This window comes from Aptenodytes forsteri, unplaced genomic scaffold, assembly GCF_000699145.1.
Source record: "Aptenodytes forsteri isolate BGI_AS27 unplaced genomic scaffold, ASM69914v1 Scaffold50, whole genome shotgun sequence".
Classification (NCBI taxonomy): Eukaryota; Metazoa; Chordata; class Aves; order Sphenisciformes; family Spheniscidae; genus Aptenodytes; species Aptenodytes forsteri.
In genome coordinates this window covers 2,188,278-2,209,670 of record NW_008795126.1, presented here as the reverse complement: position 1 = coordinate 2,209,670, position 21,393 = coordinate 2,188,278, and the positions used below count along the sequence as shown (strand labels likewise).

General features: G+C 40.1%; 2 protein-coding genes across 3 annotated transcripts in view; one reads left to right on the top strand and one right to left on the bottom strand.

Annotated features, from left to right (window-relative positions):
• The window catches only part of ATP2C2 (ATPase secretory pathway Ca2+ transporting 2), a 29,761-nt gene extending 20,697 nt beyond the window's left edge, over positions 1-9,064 (top strand). The window contains exons 17-27 of the mRNA XM_009277291.1: positions 284-440; positions 1,840-2,010; positions 2,618-2,715; positions 2,801-2,851; positions 3,398-3,564; positions 4,217-4,285; positions 4,368-4,484; positions 5,185-5,332; positions 5,933-6,028; positions 6,343-6,484; positions 7,186-9,064. Of these exons, the coding sequence (XP_009275566.1) occupies positions 284-440; positions 1,840-2,010; positions 2,618-2,715; positions 2,801-2,851; positions 3,398-3,564; positions 4,217-4,285; positions 4,368-4,484; positions 5,185-5,332; positions 5,933-6,028; positions 6,343-6,484; positions 7,186-7,301 (1,332 nt within the window). The 3' untranslated portion in view covers positions 7,302-9,064. The remainder of the gene's footprint in view (positions 1-283; positions 441-1,839; positions 2,011-2,617; positions 2,716-2,800; positions 2,852-3,397; positions 3,565-4,216; positions 4,286-4,367; positions 4,485-5,184; positions 5,333-5,932; positions 6,029-6,342; positions 6,485-7,185) is intronic.
• An 810-nt stretch (positions 9,065-9,874) lies between these two features.
• Positions 9,875-21,262, bottom strand: TLDC1 (TBC/LysM-associated domain containing 1). Of its 2 annotated transcripts, none has more exons than XM_009277290.2 (8): positions 21,180-21,262; positions 19,763-19,939; positions 16,800-17,030; positions 15,897-16,041; positions 14,811-15,251; positions 13,410-13,528; positions 11,970-12,149; positions 9,875-10,913 (listed from the first exon to the last, which is right to left on the bottom strand). In XM_009277290.2, exons 2-8 carry the CDS (start codon positions 19,928-19,930, stop codon positions 10,767-10,769), a joined length of 1,431 nt encoding a protein of 476 aa, XP_009275565.1. In that variant the 5' UTR covers positions 19,931-19,939; positions 21,180-21,262; the 3' UTR covers positions 9,875-10,766. The 2 variants fall into 2 exon arrangements, with proteins under 2 accessions (XP_009275565.1, XP_009275564.1); XM_009277289.1 differs by lacking the exon at positions 21,180-21,262 and adding an exon at positions 21,007-21,071.
• Positions 21,263-21,393: the final 131 nt, after the last annotated feature.

Genomic DNA, 21,393 nt, shown 5'->3' with positions numbered 1-21,393 from the left:
CCGGGTTAAGGACCTCATTTTGGCTGATTTTGTACTCCGGTGTAAAAACTTACCAACCTTTTCATTACCATTCTGTCCGTGATGGTTGAACATGAAAAATGGCTAGGGCAAAAATATCACGTCCTATAAATAATACATGCACCCGGGCATTTTACAAAACCGGTAAAAGAGCAAACAAAAGACCTTTTTTACTTACAACGTGAAGCCTTATGCATTATCAGTATTTTTTAAATGTGCTCTTTTCTCTTTTTTTGATCAAGTATATTATCTCCTTACTTTAAAGGATCAGGAAGATATTTACTTCATGAAAGGAGCATTTGAAGAAGTCATTCGATATTGCACTCTGTATAACAGCGGTGGCATCTCGTTATCACTTACACCCCAGCAGAAAGCCTTCTACCAGCAGGAAGAAAAACAAATGGGCTCCTCAGGTCTACGGGGTCAGTCATTACTGCCTATGTCACTTAAGCTTACAGGTTATCACGCCCTAATACTTTCCTGCTCTGTTTTGTTCGGGATGGACAGAGGCTCAATCCTTAGCATCACTTGCATGATCTCTTCACAATACTTGTGAGAGTTTGCCAAGCGGTCTGTCTTAGGTCTGCTGGATGCCTGCTTTCCACTAATCTTTATTTCTCGGGTTTAAATTAGTGAGATTGAAAGGAGCTGAAAATAAGCACGGGCAACGGTGAATGTTTTTCCTCCATGGAATGTTGTGATTGCCTGGGATACGGTCTGAACGTTGCATTGAAAAGCTTTGTGCTGGAGCTGATCTAAGCACTGCCCTGCCAAGTTTTGCTTTTAGAGAAGCTGTTTCAAGAGCCACAAAAAGCAACTTTGAAAGGGGTTCAAAACATGGATTTGGGCACCAAGATTTTTATTTGAAGTTGGGTTCAATTCTTTGTTAGGACCAAATCTAATGATCTGCTTTGGATCCTGACTGCATGTCAGCGCACAGCCCACAAAAGTTTTTATACGCGTGTTATTTCCTTCATCACTAGAAACATCCTTTCAGAAACGTCTTAGATTTCATACAATAACAGAGACGCCATCTCCTGTGCGTGTTCCCAGGATGTCAGTAGATGAGAACAAGTCTTGGCAGCCAGGTCTGGAAGATGGTATAGTTAATGTACATGTTCTCCAGCCCTGTGTCTTGCGGTTAGTAACTCATGTACGGAGCTTGCTTTACAATATCTGAATCATCTGCCATTGTGAATGGCAAATTACTGCTCTGAAGAAAAGCGATTAGCTCAGGCAGCTGCTGCGAGCTTGTGATTCAATCATCAAAGCAACACTGACATGAACCCCTGGCAAAATATCCTTGAATGATTTAAGAATGATTGAATGATATGGTTAGGCACCAAGAACAGAAACAAAATGTTCAGAGCCTTGATGTTTACACGATGGAAGTTTCTCTGGTTTAACTTAATTTACATTTCACATTTTTAGATTAAAAAAAAAAAAAAAGTTTAAGTTTTTACAGGAGCGCTGTTGTTTACCACAGTAGTTTAATAGTGTCTGGTCTAACATTGTACTGTCCCAATTTAATCCATCTGTGTTTAGGCAAGACTCGGTAGACAGATTTAAATTAGACAGAAATAAATGCTAAGAGAAACATGTGAAACAGAAATGCTCTGATTCAGATAAAATGGTATTATCTGAATGAACCAAATTTTTGTGACTGTACAAGGTCTGAATATAATGACTAAAGATCTGGCTTTAATGACTTTTTCTGCTGGAAAACTGGCAATTTAATATCTCCTCTAAATGTTCATTTTAATGTATGGAAACACATTATTAATAATCTAGTCTTTTCTTTTTTCCCCCCTCTGTTTCTAGTACTCGCTTTGGCTTCAGGTCCAGAACTCGGCAAACTAACATTTTTAGGACTGGTTGGAATAATTGATCCCCCGAGGGCTGGAGTGAGAGAAGCTGTTCAAGTCCTTTTTGAGTCTGGTGTATCAGTAAAGATGATAACTGGAGATGCCCTGGAAACTGCTGTGGCTATAGGTAACAAACTTAGCTTCTTTCCTGTGGGTCTGTATTATGTCTGTCAGATCGGTCAAATGTTACGTCACTCAATAATCAACTTTATCATTCTTTTTGTGTGTGCAATAGAGGTTTTAAATGCCACCGAGTTCTTGCTTTTCCATTGAAACAAATCATGTTAAATGCAGTAATAGAGCAGCTATGGACTATGGGCCAAATTCCAGTAATTTAATTCCACTATTTTAGCGCCAGAAATGGCAAAATCTCAGTGTAAGACCCTTCAATGAGACAGATGGCATTGCTGGGATTGTAGACTCCACTAATGTTTGGAGTGTGAGTATCTCTGCGCTTCCCATTTTTGCATTTTGCCATTAGAGATACACAGAGCAAGCAGCAGAGAGGAGAGCGACAGACCTGGGTATTGTATTGCTTCCGTAACTCCAGCTGAGTAAGGACAGGGTGACTGGCCCAGCTCAGAGCCAGAGACCTGTGTGCCCTGTCAGATGCCCCACGTTCAGAAGTATTTCCCAGTAAATTCTTTAATTGCTGCCTCTATTCTTTGAGTTGGGAAATAGTTGGCTTTTTCCAGAGCTGATGGGCAGATCTCATTTTGGGCTTTTTTTTGCAGGACAGAATATTGGTCTCTGCAATGGAAAGCTGAAAGCCATGTCTGGGGAAGAGCTGGACCAATTGGCAGAGGCAGAGCTATCATCCACCGTCAAAAATGTAATGGTTTTGATTACAAAAACAAGGCCTGGTTCCATTTCCAATAGCATCTATCTAACACAAGATTGTATTTTTTGTTTTTCAGGTTTCCATTTTCTTCAGAACAAGTCCAAAGCACAAACTAAAAATCATAAAGGTGCTAAGAGCCTTTCAAAGCCATTGTATGCCTCACAAAAACAAGGTGTAGGGGCTGTCCCTCAGTTCTCTAGACCACCTGCTCTTCCAAGACAGGATCAGCTCAAGCTAAAGGACCATAAAACCCAAGCAAGAGCATTGGCACTATTTACACTGAAAGCATTAGCATTTCTCTTGCAGATCTGGCCTGGGTCATTTGAAAGACACTAGTGAGATATTAGCAAGCATAATACCAAGAGAATGATTTCTGAGGACTTTACTCCCCTCTTCTAACTCCTGCTGAAGTTGTGAGGTGCTCTATACTCCTGAAAATCCGGCCTCTGAATAAGAACTCAGAGGTGAGTTTTGAGATGCTCTATACTCCTGAAAATCCGGCCTCTGAATTCTTGGTCTGAGTTTTGTCCTCAGTGGGCTGCTGAGTCTGCTTTACCCTCAAAGTCACATAGCGCTTCTGCTCTTTCAATATTATGTGCAAATCCTGTGATTGCCAACAGGACTGACTTACCTTCTCCTGGCTTCAGTCCCTCTTGTCTCTCCACTCTCACAGGCTTTGCAGAGGGCTGGTGCTGTTGTGTCAATGACAGGAGATGGTGTTAACGACGCCGTGGCCCTTAAATCTGCTGATATCGGGATTGCAATGGGACAAGCTGGTACAGACGTCAGCAAAGAGGCTGCCAACATGATTCTCGTGGACGATGACTTCTCAACAGTAATGTAGGTTTAGCGACTTTCTTACTATCAGACGCTTTCTTACTTCAGCTACTTTCTGGCTATCCATTGCAACAGGTCTGCTATGTGACTAGCCCTGGCAATGACACAAGATGCCGGACATGTAAGTCAACAGGCAGTAAGTGGAGATACCTAGTGTGGGTCTGGCTCATTTTCAGTTGCACACACGGCAATGAATTTTTGTTTCAAGTCTTGGTGACAAAGCTACCTTTCATCTGAAAGCCCTGGTCTCTCACTGCTGTAGCTAACCGGGAATTTGAAAGCGCCCAGAAATCTGGGTAGATCATAACTTGTGCTCTCTGCCTTATCCAGGAAGCTCAGAGGAAAAACATAATTTGCAATGCTCTGTTGGTTCATAACAACAGAGAGAGCAGGCAGAGTAGAGTGAGGATATAAATAGCTCGCATGCCTGCTTTATGAACCAAGATCTGGCCATATAAAGCAGGGTTTTCAGATCTACTGGTCCTGATAAAGTCATTTTAACTGAGGCGCTGCATTGATGTCCTCCCAAGCTGGGGTCTGAATCTCATCTGAAATAAGTGCTAGAGAAGACACTTTGTATTTTGAGTGTCACAGGGAGCTCAATGTAAAATAGTGTGAGTACTAGTTATTTAATAAACTCTCCTTTCCCTTCCAGGAGTGCAATAGAAGAGGGAAAAGGAATATTTTACAACATAAAAAATTTTGTCCGGTTCCAGTTGAGCACGTAAGTTCCTGTTTGCTTCGATTCCAGTGAAGGCACTTTTTAGGTGAGGCCATGCGGAATAATGTTCTTCTGTGCTTTGCAGGAGCATTTCAGCTTTGAGCCTAATTACTCTGTCAACAGTGCTCAACCTACCAAATCCACTCAATGCTATGCAGATCTTATGGATCAACATCATCATGGATGGGCCGCCAGCCCAGAGGTATGGAAGAGTCAAATGAGCAAAATATTCTTGGTTTTAATATGTCTGAATTTGGCTCAGGAACACAAGCTGTTATGATTTCTTATCAATGCGCCAGTCATTTGGTGGTTAGATAAGACAAAAGTTGTACTTTTACTCCCTCCTGGTCCCTCCAAAAGCATTTACTTCAGGTTTACTTGAGGTTTTACGTATTCCTGCTTTGTGGTGGAATCATTTAACTATTCCACTTTTTTACTACGAACGGTCTGTTGTCCTGGGTGCATCACCTGCTAGTAGCCCTGCAGATCTGACTGGCAAGGGAATACTGGGTACATATGGTGGTATATGCCCCAAAATCACAAGATTTAGGAACGTCCTCCACCTGCTAATTACAACTACTGCTAGTTACAATTAGTACTTCCACAATGTAGAAGAGATGTTGTCCACCATCTCACAGCTAGCTCTCCCTCTGGGATGGGACACTGATATGATGTACTACGGTAGTCTAATACATCATTTTAGCAGCTCATTATGCAAAAAAGACCTTTGGCGTAGGTGTTTCAGACAAACCTGGGGCCTTACGTAATCCTGCCAGAACACTGATCTCTCACACCGTACTTCAGAGAATTTCATCCTCCACATCCACCCTGTTTTATCAACAGTACCGTTTCGGGATGATCCGCATGAACTAAACACGTCCCTCTGCTTCTCTTTGAGGCAGCTTGGGAGTTGAACCTGTTGATAGGGATACTATCAAACAGCCACCCCGACGTATCACGGATTCTATACTCAGCAAATCATTGATCCTGAAAATCTTCATGTCAGCTATAATTATCATCAGTGGAACCCTCTTTGTCTTCTGGAAGGAGGTGAGGGAAATCTGCAATCGTATCTTGTTTTCATCAGGGTGGAAAACAAAGTGAAGGGCAATTTCTGAAGTACATGCGAAGGACTTTCTGAAATACATCCCGTGGGGAAGGATCAGGACGGGCAGAGGGTTAAGAAACCAGGGCCAGCTCCTAGCTCTGCTTCTGCATTCCTGTGTTGCCCCTGATTTGGAGCTTCCTATCTAGAGTGGGAAAACTATTACTTGATATGATTTCAATGCTTTAAGGTACTTTTCACCTCTAGCTTTCCATGTAAGTAGAAAATGCCAAGTACCTAAGTACTATGAATCGCTGTTAGTAAATAGTGACTGTTACTGTAGCAGTTTAAGTCAATTAATTTACAATATTCTTCAGTCAAATTCCACATCAGTTTAAGAATTCAAAACATGGTTAAGATCATAAACTCAGCCATTAGCAGAGAGAAATTAATGCTATCTATAATGGTTAGAACTAGATTTATTCCTTTGTTTTACTACCCTTCAAATCGACTGGGGTCATTAAAGGGAATATTTAGTTTGTCTGTTGAATTGACATATTTTTGTAAGGCTTAACTGACCCCTGAATTTTTACGTGTGCTTTCAGAATCCAAAAAGTGGCATAACTCCTCGAACCACAACAATGACTTTTACCTGTTTTGTGTTTTTTGACCTCTTCAATGCCCTGACATGCCGCTCTCAGGTGAGATCGCTCTGTCAGCAGTAATTTCTTGTCTCAAAACACTAACATAAACATCAGAATACTAGTATTTTGCATAGGAAGGGGTTTCTTTAATGTCATTTAAAGCCGCACAATTTTTATCACCTTTATAAATGAAGTTATCCATCATAGTTCAACTGCAACTACACTTTCAACTATGTAGCTCTGCCTAAGTTGGCATTCATGTAACTTCAAAAAATAATGGCATTTGCATGCAAAGAAACAGCGTAACATTCAAGTACCAACAGGAGATTGGGAAATGTTACATTTCTCTTTTTTTTTTTCCCCTTCTCTAGACAAAGCTGATATTTGAAATAGGCTTTTTTCGAAACCGCATGTTCTTGTATTCTGTCCTTGGGTCATTTTTGGGACAGCTGGCTGTTATATACGTCCCTCCATTACAGAAGATCTTCCAGACAGAGAATTTGGGAGTGCTAGGTAAGTTGCAAAATAAATAATGTGTTTTTTTTCATTAAAGCTACTTTAAAAAGCAGATGCGATTGCCAAATTGTACATGACAGTTCCCAACAGATTGCTGGCAGGGGAAATCAATCAACAGCTCCTGTACCTATATATGTACACATAGGTATGCACAAATAGCAGTAGTATTTAATGATAATATCCCAGTCTAGGTTTTGAATTTTGATTTACTGCACATAAATGCATGTAAATGGAGACATGCCAAGATTTTCCACAAGCTCCGTATGATGATATTTCTCTACATAAATCTAGGATCATTATGCAATCACTCCATTTGGGAAAAGCAGGGTGAATGTTTCCTAGCTGAAATGCAATGCATATTTTACCATTTGAATCAGTCCAAGCAAACTCTGCCACACTACACTGTATTGCATCTCCATTGGGCATGTTGTTAGAAGCAGGGCTCAAGGATCCCAAATGATTAACGCAGAGGTTACCACCCGTCAAGTGGACTATACCAACTGAGTGTATGGGTATTCCTAGTCTATCGCAGTCATTTCTCTAATTCTACAGCTAGCAAAAGCATAGCTAGGCCATACATCTATGGAGTTACACCAGCACAAATACCCACTGCAGGAAGGCCCTTAACTGGGGATTCCTGCCCGGCGCAAAATCCAGCTCTCCACTGTGTTCATCTCCGCTCTGTTTCCTCTCGGCAGACCTGCTGTTTCTGACCGGACTGGCTTCCTCAGTTTTCATTGTGTCCGAGTTTGTCAAACTCTGTGAAAAACGCTGCTGCCGCCGACCGAAGCACACAAAGGGGTGTCATAACTGATGCAAACTTCCTCTAAAGATACACTTGGAACGGAGCTGTGATGCTGGATAATTCAAAAGCACCGGTTTCTGACGCCACACATCCTTTCTGAAGATACTCAAGTGAATCTGTACCGACAGTCCTTCCTACTCCAGAGTCTGTTCCTTCTACATGCTCTACCTGAGCGGTTTGAGCTGCCTACAGAAACCTCTGGAGCGGCTCCTGTTTTAAACCAAGATCAGGTATATTTTTATAACATTGATCTATATGTCAAGAATGCTGTGACAGTCCTAGACAAAATAAAGCAGTTTCACACCTGTACAGAAAAATCTATTGTGCATAAACTGAAATTGTATTTATTTAAATCAAAATGATTTTTATTAATAAAATCTACATTTTAAAATGTTACAGGTAAAGATCTGAACGAGACTCTTGATTTAGACCCATCCTTTTATATTAAATTACAAGAATGGAAAAGACCTGCTTTCACTAGCACTTCTTCTCCTGTAGTCAATCTATAGTGTTTCTAGATTCTCAGATATCTAGCCTTGATTCAGCAAGGCTCTCAAGGAATCTGTGGGGAGATGCCAAACAAAGAGTAGCGAGCTGAAGTGCCACCCCTCGGCTGTCAGCTTCTGCCGAACACCGCAGTGATTTTTGTGTGCCTATATGACTAATAGGAGCAAAGCAGAAGGCTGATCTGATCTGATGCACAGTAGTGGATGGATTTAATGGGGAAGGGACTCACTTGCACAAGCACATGAGAATAAAGATGACTCACATACGTACCAGGGATGTTAAGCTTTGCAGTTGGATCAACAGCTGCATAAAAGTGATTGAAAGATGTTTAGATCATAGCTAAGCCCACTGCTGACAAAGGCTTTCTGGACATTTTTAGATGCATGAACACGAAACACAGATTGCTTAATCATTAGATTCAGAAAAAAAAATGTTGAGCCTCTTCCAAGCCAATCTTTTACATTTAAAGAACAATTTTGAATAAGCCCATCTGCTGCTTGGATCAGTAGTTTCCTAGTAAACAATGCTTCGCTGATACATTTGGTAAAAGTGCCATAGTGTCAGTTTTCTTCTTGCCCCAGCTTAACACCCTCACTTCAAAGTGAAGATGAAGAGTCTCAAATATAAACTTGTCATAAAACACAATTTCAGAGGTCAAAATGCTATGCTGATCTTCACAAGATGATGTTTAAACAGGATTACATTTTGGATTCATAGCCTAGAAAGAACCAGCTATACTGATATTTATTTGAAATCAAAGAAAACTTGGCCACTGAAATATTTTTGGTGAAGAGTAGCTTTGTGCAATTCACTCTCCCCAGATAGAGTCTGCAAAGGTGTCTGCTCACTATTTTTTTAAAAATCGTTGCAAATGGTTTCAGTCCTCAAAGAAAGGTCTCTGCCTTGTAATGGAAGGAAAAGAAAGTCTAGTTGTTTATTTTATGTGTAACTGCAGAAATTCAACTGTCTCATTCCTGTATGCCACCCACTTCAAGTATTTAGCACGCTTAGTCAACGCCTAAGTGAAGAATACCTCTGAGACTTATGGGGGGAGAATGTTAAAACAAAAGCCAGCATCACCACACATAGAGAGAGCATCATGAACTTACTTGCTGTCTATATAGCACTCCCTACTTTGTACCATTTGAAATTCTTATTAAAATATACAGAGAAGAAAATGATACAAAAGTATCAGTGTAATTGTTTTAATACTTACATTTTTTTCTATGTGTTACAAACTTGGGAGACTATCTGGTTTATTTAAGCAAATACAAGAGAAAAGGACATTAGCTCAGGTCTTTCACAGCATACTCTTTACTGGACCAAATAGCATATATGCCCCGATCATTAGTTCAGGTAGTATACAAAATGCACAGTTGAGTTCTAGGATGTCTGGCTGGAGTGATTTCTTCATGCTCTCCTTTCAAGCCTAAATTCATATTGTTTAATAAAATTTTTAAAAATGGGATCTATGTTAAGGCACAAGTGCAGATTATTCAGAATATTCAAATCTGGCTCCCTATGAAAAACATCAGGTGGAAAAAAAAAAAAAGACCACATACAAGAAAACGCTAAGGGAAAGAATTTGAAGGAAGGCCACAGGATCAGGAATCGCAGTAATTTTATACTGTTACAGCATTTTTGCTCTAAGCTGCACGGAAGACAAACTCATGCTAGGACAAAGGGGACTTGATACAGTCCTCCTCCTTAGGAGGAGAAAGACTGACAATCATACATACTAATAACCAAACACAATTTGCTGAGTTAGAAATGACAGTCCCTGGTAGAAATTAGGGTTATTTTTGGCGAGTTAATTATACATAGAATTAGCAAGGTCAAACTAATAATTACTGATAGATGTGAACGGATTCAAGTAGAAAAAGCCCTGAGTATAAGAGACCTGACAAAACTGGCGTTGACTGGTGAACAGCCAACAAAACAGAGCAAAACCCCCAACCCACTAGCTACATTTCACACTGCGGGCTTTTCCATAATACAGTAATGATTAACTGTGTGGAAATAAAGCATACAGCAGTCTTCTTTAAACGTTACAGACATAACCCTGGTTGTTGGGGTTTTTTTTATAAGGTATCTGCAGATACTATTCCCAATTAACTGTGCATGCTTCTTACTTAATCCTTTTTACAGCCTGATCTTTTACTCCAGTCTCAAGTGAGGCTACTAAAGAAGGTACCTTCCCTAGAGGATTTCTGCTGGAGGTATGGCCCATTCTTAGGATAAATATGGCTGAATGACTCCCACTGGCTCTGTTCTACTAAGTTTAAAAAGCAATAGGCAAATTTCTGCAGAAACCTCTTAAGTGAAACGCACTAAGGTGTAGTGTAGTATTATAAAACTGGATACTGTATACTTAGCATTCTGGACATTTTACAGCCCATATAGAGTCACTTGCTGACAATCTGACTTAGAAAACATGAAATTTAATGCTTTAACTGGAGCAATGCAAATTAATAGCATCCTTCATATGGAATCACGTAGACTATTCTATGTTTACCAATGTAAGACATCATTACAATTTGCAAGCTTCGCTGACTAATTTCATTGCATGCAAATAAATATGTGCAGCTGAGGTATAAGAGCCATAATCAGTGTCTTGAACAGTCTTTCTATAAATACGTATCAATTCTCCAAGTCAGTAAGCCGTACTGTCAATAACTTCATCTTTTGTTTTTAATTCTGTATGCAGACAGGATCTATCAGGAATGCTAGCAAATTCATACTCAGCTAGAACTTAGAGGTGTCTAATGATTAAGTACCTAGTTAACTTTTCTGTCCTCCCCAAACAAAACCCTTCAGGCAGGATACTGTATTGGACCTAAATATTACATAAGTATGATAATTAGGTAAATGTAAGGAAAAAAAATGAGGAAAAAATATCCTGTCCAAGGAACATTAACACTCAAGAGCAAAAAAAAAGAAAAGGTTTTTCATGTTACTGTGATTCTTTTAGTTATCATCATCATCATCATCATCATCATCATCATCTTCTTCAATGGGTTCTCGTAGACCTTCGCTCTGACGACTTTTTCCAGTCATTTCTAATAAGGCTCGAGCCTCAGGATCTACATCCAGGATACTCTTCTTACCTTTTGTCTTCAAAACAAAATGAAATATAGTCAATTTAAAATGTCATTATGAATTAATCAATATCAGGCTACAAGAAAGAGACATACTCAAAAGTCCACAAGTAATCTGGTTTGCAAGCTTGTCGCAGTGAAGCATATATACTTTCCAACTAAGGCATTTAAGATTCACTGGGATACATCAAATGATTTTTATTGCTGCAGTTACACAAAATAGTCATAAACTTTTCCTAAGGTGACAGTAAACTATTTCAAGTTTATTCAGGTTACAAGCCAGCCAGAACATCCTGGTTAACCTGACCTCAGCTTGAAGTGGAGATGTGAACTTTTTTATAAAGAAGAGATTCAAGTACAAGTCAACATTTTTTGTAAACAATTTGTTCTGTTTCTATTTGGAGCTATGTGTCCTCTGAACAGACAGAGCACAAGAATTTAGTATGAAAAGAAATTAAAATTAAAAAAAAAAACAAAACACCAAAATGTGGAGACCAGACAGTTTAGTAAGAGAATAAATTACAGGGACAGAGGAGACTGGAAAGAGGTCTCCTACTCATTCCCAGAAATAAACCAGGTGCAGAAAGACTAGCATAAATCTATTGACATAAATTTACTGTAAAACTATAGTAAATTTAAAGTTACTGATAAAGAAATCTTTTGGGTTCTCTTCCTGAGCTTTACTTGTAGAGCTTTAGATTAGGCTTTACTTGTGAGCTTCCAGTGCTTGCTTTCTGTTTTACAAATAAACCCCTCCAAGGAGGTTCCTTCTGGAGACCATTCCTCAATATCAGAAAGGCCTTTCGAAATTCAGAATAAAGTACGGCTCTTCTGACTCTATCATTTCATGGCTCCTGATGTTATTTCTTGTTGGCACTCTCAATAATCCCACTACTGTTTTGCCATTTACTTGCTACAAAATATATGGCACCACAGGGCCAGTTAAAGAAAACATTATTCATTACAACGGAGAGACAGTGTTTAATCAGAAAACTGCCACTACAAGCTTTGCATTTGTATCTCCCGTTCCAGTCAGGACAGAATTTCATAGGTTTCAGTTTTGTTCACCTACCCCTGCACTTTCAGGGAGGTCTCCCACTGCCCAAACTTCCATGGCATCCAGTGTAAAATCCTCTTTAGCTGACAGCTGGGGGCTGTTGTAGGTGGTACATCGAGGTTTTGCTTTACTGTGTCCCTTCCCATAGTCACTGTCTACCCAGAGTCCAAAGTAACCGTGTTGTCCACCCATACCCTGTGAACCAAAGCAGCACACTAAACACTTGCTGCACATGTAAAACAGACTGGGCAAGTTATGAAACCAAGAGTATAAATTGCTATTTTCAGTATTTATGCCACTCTTCTATGGGTAGGTGAAAAAGGGTAGTCTGAGTGAACCTGTGCTTCTGTACCCAAATCCAGTATTCCTGAAGACAAACAAGAATTTACCTGAGTGATACTGCCCTCCCTCTACGCTTTCCAGAATACCAGTATCTGCAAGCACTTCAGCTGTCTATTGTGTCAGAAATGTAGCTCACTGGGTTTTGTTTATTGACTAACAGTTCCATTTTAAACAGTGAAAATATTGAAACATTTTAAACAGGGTGGAAGTGCTCGGTTTTGCTGCCTCTCTTCCGTTTAGAAAAGTATCTACAGAAACAAATAATGTACTTTGATGTTGTTTGCTTTCTTTAGAGCAAATTTACTCCAGACTGCTGCAATTCCCAAAGTTATGGGCACATAATGCCACAAAACCGTACGGCACTTTTCAAAATAGGCAGTGTTGTAGCTCTGTAGAAACTCCTCTGCATCTGGAGAGCTCATTTGTGGAGTAAAAGGAGCTTCTGCCACTGTAATTACACAACAGCAGCAGCCTACATGCAACTCTTGTACTCTAATTCTGTTGGGCTTTCTCAGCCTTCCATAATTTGAAAAGCAGTTAGCGTGGCAGTGAGAACAGCCAGTGGAAGGATCCTCAATTACACAGATCAGCTAGCTTGCGCTGCTTCAGTGATGCGGATACATGCAGTCAATTCTTCCAGACAACAGGGAGGACGGCTAGAAGGGCTTGCGTGATAACCAAACTTGGCAAAAAGATTTCTCCCCAGAACCTCCATGAATCTAACCTACATAAAGCCCACCTACTTGGGTCAAACACAAATAAATTCCATCTTCGTTGAATCAGTACTTCAATATACATACAAACTGTAAAGAAAAGTATAGACTCTATCAGTACTGTAAGCGGTTCTCTAAAGAAAAGTATAGACTCTATCAGTACTGAAGCGGTACATCATTATCCATAGTTCACACTTTACACTGATGCTTTAACGCAAAAAAAGAAAAAAAATTCTCCTACTAAAAATGTGGCACAAATAGCATAGGGAAGGGATGAAAACTTCCTCAGAGAATAACAAGTGAAATAAATCTGCTCACAGTAACAGAAGCAAAAACCATGAAACACTTCTGAACACCAGCCACGAATCCAATTTCCAAATCGTCATTTCTTAATACTTACAAGGCCATTTGGCATTGTTTGTTGGCCATGGTTCAAATACATGTAGTGGTCATTGTACCCGGTATACGTGTACACAGCAAGAGAGGGGAAAACAGAAAACAGAAAGCATCTGTTGTCACCTGTAAACAGAAAAGCATCTAAGGTCAGACAACTGGCCAAGCAATAACTCGCCTACAAATAGGGCAGGAGAAAAATATTGAAGAAGTGCAGCTGAATAAATCAGAGACAGCAGCTGCAATCTCAGAAAGCCAATACCTACCTCTCATCAAGATCTAGACCTATTGTTTATTCTCAGTTAACTCTGTGCAGGGTCACAGAAATCAATGCGATTATACGGCTGTGACCAAGGGCAGAGTTAGAGGCATGACTAGTACATTACATGACTTTGTAAGGGTACACCTGTCACGGGCTTGCATTGTATCATCTAAAACTGGCCAACCGCTAGATCTGTACAAACTGATATGAGTGCAGACACCCTTCATTCTGACTATATTGATATATAGATCAGTTTAGGGTCAATGATTTAGAGTACAATTTTCATTATGCCCAGTTTGGTATTCAAAGGGACCTTTAGTGTGATTGTCTAGTACCCTACGTGTGTTATTCTATCAGGAAAAAATACAAGGAAAGTGTTGTGTAATCAATGTAACATAACATTATATTAACTGACTGAAGTGGTAATTATCAAATACTAATTAAGTATAGGAATTGAGTTTTTAATGTAGCAAATGTGAGGATTCCCAGCAGGACAGATTATAGAGAGTCCAAAATTTTTTTTCGGAAAGCCATCACAAAAGTTCTTTCCAAAGAGTTACAAAAAACCCCTCTCTTCTCCCCAGAGGTTTCAAGGGAACACAAAGTTTAGCTTGTCCAAAGGACCCTTTTGCTGCTGGATTTTAAAAGGGAAACAAAGACAAGACAGTGCACAGATGGCAACAGGAGGCTTAGCCTGGTGTTCGGCTCATCTGTTCTGAGATGGAAGATTGCCATCTGCTGGACATGTTATTTAAACTCTAATTCATCATCTATGCTATATTTCCTTCATTTTCATTTCATTTTCAACCTATGCAGCTGCAAGGGTTGATAGATTTCACTGAAAAGAAAACTTGTTCCATGGTCAGTAAGTCTTGCAGTTTTAAAAGTCTTATCAAATAACAGACAAACTAGAAACATTAATCAGTAATATGCCTGACTGGGTACAAAGCAGGAATAACTTAGCATGTATTTTTCAAAAATGAGTGTTATTTTTGCCACAGGAAAATACACTTGGAAGTATAAGAAATACTGCGTGCCATGAAAGTAAAATGACAGTATCCATTAAGTGGACAGGATTCTTGTACCTGTACAGAATAGGCAATGTTTACCAGAGCCATGAGATACCAGAAGAAAAGTGAGTTTTACCTTGAAACTGTGGCTTCGCCTCCCAGGAGTGAGATGCAAACCCACCAAAGATATAACCATCTACGTCCTTTAAGATCACCACGCAAGGACCTTTGTTCACTATATGCCCACATAACTGTGAAAAGCTTTCTCCATGAAGCCTAGAAGAAAATAAAAGCTGCCACTTGTGCTGTAGCTCTGCAGGCAGATGGGAGTTGATGTATATGATGGATGGGATGTCGAAAAGACTGACAAGTCCTCTTCCTTTGATGCCTTTGCAGCCTGGAACCAGGTTGAGTATGTCTTTGGTTTGGTCTGGGAGAGAATGCAGAACATGGAGGCCTTGCCTGATAACAACACTGAGGAAAATTGAGATCTGTGGAACTTGGTACACCCAATCCTCAATGACACTCTGATCAAAATTTGTCTCCATCAGCTGAGGACCCACAGGTTTTGTCCCATCTAAATGATAAGACACACAGGAACAGTAGTGAGTCTCCCAGTCTGGAAAATAAGCAGTTGATTTTTAAGTGTAAACACAATATTCCATTATTTTAATGGACATGAAACCACATATGAAAGGAGCCAGCAACAGTAAAGTGTCAACAACATTAAACAGATGCATCCACAGAACTGAGAAACATTTCCCTGTGACATCCATTGGTTGGGCTGTCATGATTAAGAAACAGGGACTCCTAGTTACAACTTATGAGATGTTCTTTGCAAGACAGCAAAATCTATTATTACAGCAGTGCAAAGGTAAACCTATGCTTTGCAAAAGGACGTACAGTCACAAATACATGCACGTGCATCTAAATGCCTGTCACTCGGAAGTCAGGTATTTGTAAAACAGACATGTTCCATGACAAATAGTTTTGCATGTCCACTTAAACCAGGACTTCAAACCAAAGCTCTCCTGAATTTAGGAGGGAAAGACGGTAAGGTAAAATAAATAAAATTCCCAAGTCATTTGCAAAGCACTAGGTTTGAAGTACTGGTCTCACCATTTAAATTCAAAGATGGGACCCAAAGTGAAAAATTCGTGTGAGATCAGTGATTACGTGAGCTTTGTGCCATTCTGGGATACACTACATCAGTGCTACTTACCTGCAAGCTTCAATTCTGATAGCAGCTGAGAAGCCAGAGCCTTTACTCCACTTGCAGAATCCCTAGTATTCTCCAAATTCCAACCTTTCAGTTCCTTCCTGTAGCTCAGTACATGGACTACACTTATGATCAGATCCTCTGTGAACTTAAAAAGTTAAAACGTCACAATTTTGGCATTTCTTAAATAAAATTGCCAAGAGCTTCAAAGGACTTTCTAAAAATAAAGTCAAGTAGTATTGATGCTGCAATCCCAATGGCAGAAACTTCTCTTTTCATGACAAGTCAGAAATAACAGAAATGCTATGTCAGTGTCATAGGTCTTGAAAAGTATCTTTTTTCAAGACATTTTGTCAATGTTACTTCACAAAGCATCTCCATAAAATATGGCATGAAAGAGGGAGGGGAGGTCCAAATTTTGGAGTGGTAGGAACTGCCAGTGAATTACTGTTTTGTGAGATCCCGCTCTTCTACCTTGCAAGCTACGCATTTGATTCACACATCTATCCTGCAACTAAAGCTCTAGAAAGCATTTTACTCAATCCCCAGAAGCACCACCCACACCACAACCCTTGCTGGCTCTTAAATACAGCCAGTCTCTGCACCCTTCAGAGTGAGCCTGTGAACCATCAGACAAATCAGTCAGTGTACTCCACAAAATCCAGATCCTGGTTCTCAAAGTAGGCAAGTCAGCATGGAAAAGCTGACAGCTGAAACGGTCATCCCATATAACCTGGTTGGCCTACACTGTTTGTCCCAGATCAGTATCAGTGGTAAAGAGAATAAAAAAATACAAGAGTCAGGAATCTCTGTTCTGAACCTTGTGTTCTAAAGGTTACCTTCAAATTACCTATCCGTCTCTGTTCTCTTACTGTCCCCCAAACATACATTTAACTGCCTGTTTACCTCTTGGATTTGTTTGCCCTTCACAGGCCCTTCTGTCTTAGCGATCATTCTCATTATTATGGTAATCTTCTCATCTGCATTCCCTTTTAAGAGGTTTGACATAAAAATTACAAACTGCTCCTTAGCAATCTGTTCACTCAGCCCAGATGATTTCCCAGTCAAGCCAATACTTTTCATTCCGTTGTATAACCGAACAGTCATTTGCTCTGGTAATGGCTCCCGCGTATACGCCTACAAGAAAAAGAGCAAAGAACATGTTTTAAAAATGAAGAATAACTAATATATTCCAGCTAATCTGTGCTGAGATATACTGCTATGAATGAAGGATTTCAATACCAAGTATCTATCAGCCACAAACTTTTACCAAAGGTCTAGTTTTCCAAGAGAAAAAAAATCTCTATTTTTATAGTATCTTCTTTCTGATAAAATTTAGTGATTTAAGTTGATACTGTTTTTCTACAAATGCCACGGACTTAAAAAAACTCAACACTGTAAAGTGTTAACAGGATATTAGCAAAGGATTTCTATATGATAACTCTGTTGTAAAGGTTTACAACTCTGCCAGTCCAACATTTAAAAATGTGTTTTGACCCTGCTTTTGATAGTGGAGCTCACAGATACTTAAAAACAATGAGAAAGTAAAGTTTTTTTCCATATCTCAGTTTTGGCCTCGAGACAATGCAGGCAATGTGTTTAACCCTACGTGCACACGTAGAAACAATTCTGAGAAGTTTCCCTCTGCATAGCAACATCTAATCCAAGCACGGAACAAAATTGAGATCACCTGATTTTTATAAGGCATCCCTGATGTTAAGACAGTCGAAATCAAAACTTATTCATCTAAATTGCATGACTGGACCTTTGAATTGAAATCTAAGTGGTATACTTCATCATACATTGCAACACTGTGGGAAAGATCTGACTCTGGATTCAAGAAACTTTCACAGCATTCAAGATAATTACACAGTTTAAAAATAAATCATCTAAAATACATCCATACACTAGGACATGATTACACAGTGTCCTGACTGTGCAAAGCACTGTGCATAACATGCTGAACACCTGACTTGACTCTCATATACAGGGGTGTAGCCCAGTGGGGACTATGCTGAAATCAATGGAGCTCCAACTGCGTAAAAGCACTCCAGCTCTATTCAGTGGAGCTGCTATTACCAATCTATTGCTGGCTCAATCTCAATACCGCTCCTATTGAAGCCACCAGGGCCGTTCCTATTTGATGTTAATGGCTGTTGCTGAGCATATAGGGCGAGATCCAATATGCCAAGCTCTACCCTGCTTTTGTTGACATCAGTGGTAAAACTCCCATTGATTTCAGTAGAAGCAGAATTAGCAGCCACAGTCTTGCACATTAGAGTGCTTCATATTGAGGCAGGGACGGTCACAGGGGGTACAGCTGTCTTTAAGAGGCTTTCTAAAAGTGCTGCATGAGCCTGAAGTGAGACAAGCAGCAGGGAACATAATTAAAAGCACTATACTCAAGGGCTTTTTACTTCACACTGCAGTATTACCTACCTACCCTTTCCCACCCACCACTAACTTCGTTGCACTGTTTTGTTATGCTTATAGCTATTCCAATGAGTAGACCTGGGGTGCAGAAAAGGAGGACTGTAAAAAGGGAATCTTTAATAAACATCTAACAGACTCACACCTCTGACAGTTTAGAATCCTGGTCTCAAATAGCTTCAAGAAAGTATCTAGAGATAGCTGCTCTACCTGCTTTCCAAGCTATGCAGTGCAGCCTGCTCTGGTCCAGAAGCCATGTAGTTTCCTCCTAGTAAAGCACTGAGAGTCTAAGCAGAGTACATGAGGTCATGCCTGGGGCCCCGTCAACAACAGACTGTTACCAGTCTGTTGCTAGATCAAATCTGCCATGTTATCAATCTAGCTCAGGCATGAGCATGGACACCTACGAGGCAGGCATGCCATTGCAATAGTCCCCGCACTAAGGAATTAGGCACCTACAGGCAGTCTGTCAAAAGATTTTAATTTAAGTTGGCAAACAAAAAGGCAGGAAGGGAAAATACAAACGTTCATCAAACGTCACATTGATCTAGGGGCAAAGCTAGAAAGAGAACTTCTTCCAGGTCCCAATCAAATAACAGACACCAAGGACCAGGTTCTTGGACGTTATCAGGGCTAAAAAAGCCGGGCAGCAGCAACACTGTTTCCAAACTGGTGATAGCTCATAAACAGCCAGGCTGCAGGAAGGCTAAAGCTGGTCTGTACCCAGATGCATTTGTAAATACCTTAAAACAACCTGCTTCTTTCATCGAGTTTTAATTTGATTCCACTAACTGTGTAACATATATAAAAACGTACTTTTACTACTACGTTCATTTGGCCACTTGGTTCCTGCCTAACTGAAGTTATCAAGTATTGCAGCGAATCATTTTCCTGTTCTTTCTTGATTAGAAAATTAATGCAAAGTTAATCAGAAAGCATAATGTATGTTAATTAGCTAAAACAGGGAGCCACAGCTTAATCAAGCAAAACTGAATTCTCCCTTTTTTAATGCAAGTGAAAAGATTAGAGATGGTGACACAATTGAGGGAGAAAGATATAACCACATACAAACTGACTTTGTGACAGCTTCTCAAGAAAATCTGTAAATAATCACACACTATAGACTCTGGGGGTAAGAATATTCTTCCCATTTTTCAGGTTTCTGTAAAATATTTTCATATGTCCCAACTTACTTCAGAATCAGGAAAGCTGCAAATTGACCCAGCAGTGCAATTTAAGAGAGAAATACAAACCTGAAAGTCACCACTCATGTTAAACTGTAAGAAAAAGTTAAATATCCATCCTGCCCCAAAACATTAAGTATTAAATCGAGATGAGCAATCCTTAAAAAGCAACTGTTGCCACATCTTTGGTTTCTTTCTGGAATTACATTCAATGCACTACATCCCAGATATATCAGGAATAATAGATTGTCTTGCCTGTAGTGCTGCCAGAGTCACAGTTTTCTTTGTAGCTTTGCCATTTTTTGCTCCAGCTGAGCTGCTCAATCCTGATAAGGTATCAAATACTCCATCAATGTCAGACTGCTCCTCAGGAAGAAATCTGCAGAGGTGATTCTGATAGGCATTGCTTTCTGCATTTCCCATCTCTTCAACCTGAAGCAAAGGAAAAGGAATAAAACCCCCCCAGTAAACACAGAAAGGTATCACAATGGCCATGAAAGACACATCAATCAGACTAACATACCAGTGCAAGTTTTACAAGAGCAAATTACTAGCCTTCTAGGAAACTATTAAAACTGTTTAGTCTCTGTATTCACTGAGACTTAATGAACTTGAAGAACATCCGTGAACAGTAACCGTACTTTAAAAAATGACAATATCTGCCAGGTCTTTGCTAAAACCACCCTGTCTACCAATTCAAACCTCATTCGAGTCTTAACAAATGGAAAAACCAATATGATTTAATGATTAAATTAGCTTGTACAAAGTGACCATGAGTCTGTCAGCTGGAATACATCAGTAACATGAAGGGAATAGCCTGATTATGGATTATTTATGACAGAATACGCTACATCTTTCTGATGCATTAATGGACTGAAGCTAAGTCTGCCAATAATACGTGGCGCTAAAACACCATCACTGTAAAGTCTCTGAAGGTGACACGAGAACACCATCACTGTAAAGTCTCTGAAGGTGACATGAGAACCTTTTTTCTAAGGACGCAATACAAAAATAGTTCAAAAAGCTGCCAAGAAACACAGTAACAAGAACATTTAGGAAGACGACTCAAGACCCATCAAAAGCACACAGCTTCATATGAAGTCCATAAATTGTTGAGAGCTGGTACCCAGAGAATTAAGGGGTGTGGGGTTGGTTTGGGGGGTTTTTTGTTTGTTTTATACATTTAATGGTACAACTATGATTTCTCTCACTGTCCCAGGATTCACCTGCATTACAGAGACTAATTTTTTAGTGTTGTCTGGGCCACGTGCTCTGGCTTTCTCCTTGGAGCAGCACGGCACAGACCTAACAGTGCCACAGTAGGGCCTGAAATCCCAAATTCCACCATGACTGCAATGAGTCACCACTGTAAACGGCCTTCCCATCTATCTGGGGTAGACACACTCCTGGGGTGACAATATAAAAAAGATGAGAAGTGGAATAAAACATCCTTTCATCATTTTCTTCCCACAAATTCCCCATCCTTTCTGGCACCTCACTTTTGGTTCAGGATTCCCAGTTCCACAGAAATCTCTTTTTGCAGACAAGCCCGTCACACAGCCCTTCACCAGCAGCAGGACTCTTTGTTTAGCCTAATCCAATCTTTCTGTTGTTAACCGATGCTGACTTTGATAAACAACTGTACGTAAGAGGCTGGGTTGGGCTTCTTTACCTTCACTGAACAGTACAGGCCCAAAAGCCGTGTTTGGCTGTGAGGAAGATGTCGATCGTGGGGTAAACACCAAAGGGTTAATGGAAACGACTGTAACCTGGAAGACAAACCGTGAAGACATTACTAATTTAAGCGGCGAACCGCTGGAGAAAGAGGGTCCTTGACCCCTCTCCCTCAGCCCGGGCAAGCACAAGCCGGGGGAGGCTCCCACCGC